This window comes from Bemisia tabaci, chromosome 3 (assembly GCF_918797505.1).
Source record: "Bemisia tabaci chromosome 3, PGI_BMITA_v3".
Classification (NCBI taxonomy): Eukaryota; Metazoa; Arthropoda; class Insecta; order Hemiptera; family Aleyrodidae; genus Bemisia; species Bemisia tabaci.
Genome location: NC_092795.1, coordinates 37,732,691 through 37,734,475, shown reverse-complemented (window position 1 = coordinate 37,734,475; position 1,785 = coordinate 37,732,691). Strand labels below are relative to the sequence as shown.

The 1,785-nt window shown below is 44.7% G+C and overlaps 1 protein-coding gene across 1 annotated transcript; it reads left to right on the top strand.

The window, feature by feature from the left end:
• LOC109032907 (uncharacterized) lies at positions 1-1,395 on the top strand. The gene is made up of 2 exons (XM_019045252.2): positions 1-88; positions 961-1,395. The coding sequence occupies exons 1-2, from the start codon at positions 77-79 to the stop codon at positions 1,219-1,221; spliced, it is 273 nt and encodes a 90-aa protein (XP_018900797.1). The 5' UTR covers positions 1-76; the 3' UTR covers positions 1,222-1,395.
• The last annotated feature ends 390 nt before the right edge of the window (positions 1,396-1,785 follow it).

Genomic DNA, 1,785 nt, shown 5'->3' with positions numbered 1-1,785 from the left:
TGAATCATCAAAGAAGCGTCAATGTTTTCTTAGTTTCTTTACTACCACAGCGACCACCGTGCAACAAAAAACCACCATGAAATTCTTCGTAAGTTTATAGACTTTTAATTTTGAATTTATTTATGTTCAAAAAAATTAAGGTAATTCTCTTTCGTATTTCCTGAAGGTAAACTTAGCCCAAGTTTGCAGTGGCGTGGCGTGCATAATCGATTATAGATATTTCCTCATTTGAAGTTGTGATGAAGGATCGATTATTAAGGTGTTCGTTGCGAACACACTGTCTATCGATCCTTTCCCATCTGTTTAAATGGAGAATCAATCGATGTATCGCAAAGCACGCCACGCCACTGGTAGTTCGGTAAACTTGTTTGGCTCATGACGTCATCCGAAGCTCATCATCCACCATGTAGGTAGGTCAACAGCCGAAAATAGGGTGATGACTGCTGCTCCCTCATAATTGTACATAAGGACTTGTTGAAGCCCCGAAAGTAAAAGCTTCCACCTATCGCCAAGAGGCCAGTGGAGGGTCTTTTGCCTCTGATATAAAGAGACTCTAGACATAATCATTCTCTACCTAATCATAGAGTACATAGAGTCGTAATGTAAGAGGGTATGAGCTGGCGCCACTTTTATGCATTTTCCAGGTCCCGAATTCCGAGAATTCTGTGTGACGCCGGGTCACTTTTTTTTTATACATAATCGATTGTTTGCGATACACGGGTACCCGACCATCCGATGTAAACAAAGAAGATAGGAATCACCACGTATTCCACACCGCCATTTTGGATCGAACATGTATCGAAAAAGTGACCCGAACTCGGCGCACACCGGGCTCGGAACTCGTCGAGCAGAACTTGGCGCCGGCTCTCCCATTTACATTACGACTCTATGTACACTATGTTCTCTTCCTAATCGAGTGGGACTATGAACTAACCTCAAAATTTGTGCTCTATTACCCAGGTCGCCCTCGTATTGGCCTTCGTTGCCGTCTCCGCCTCTCCTCTGCCCCGTGACAAGCGGGCCGTCTTCTTCGCCGACTACCCGGCAGCCGCAGTTGCCTACGCCCCAGCCGCCTACCCTCACGCCTACGCCGCCACCGCCCTCTCCCCTGCTCCGGCCGCCGTGGTTGCCGCCGCCCCCGCCGCTGTCGGCGTCGTCGGCCGCTCCAGCATCGTCCAAGCCTCACCCGGTGCTTACTCCGAGCTCACCCATTTCTACTGAGCAATTTACGCAGGTCCACCTTCACTTAGGAGATGCTGGATGTCCGCATGGCGTTGAGTAGTTGGAGTTAAAACATCATTGCGTGTTTGTTAGTCTTTGTCAAAAATTTGAGCCCATAATGAATTTATTATGTGAATGTGGAATGAATAAAATGAAGAGGAAATTATCTGATAATTATTTGATTTTTATTTTCTGTGTGTTAAAGTGGCATTGCAATGAGCCACTAGAGAGGGTCTTGACCATTGAAAAATTCACACAAGTAAAACAACGACGGGAAGTTTGGAAAAATATGCTTAGGAACAAGATATCATCATATATTTTGGACTGAGAACCGAACAAAACGGAAGTGAATTTATACGAATGGCGTTATTTTCTTTTTTCCGTTTTACCAATGTTGATTGTAAACACTTACATCTTACTTAGAATCTGAATTTTAGACCCTCGATCCCCGTTGTATAATTCGATTTCCTCGTGGAATTACGAAGAAAACCAATTTTGCGCAGGCTTTCATTCATACCTTGTCTAGAGGCCCGTCATTCCAACTTTTGGGATTACTTTCGAGCA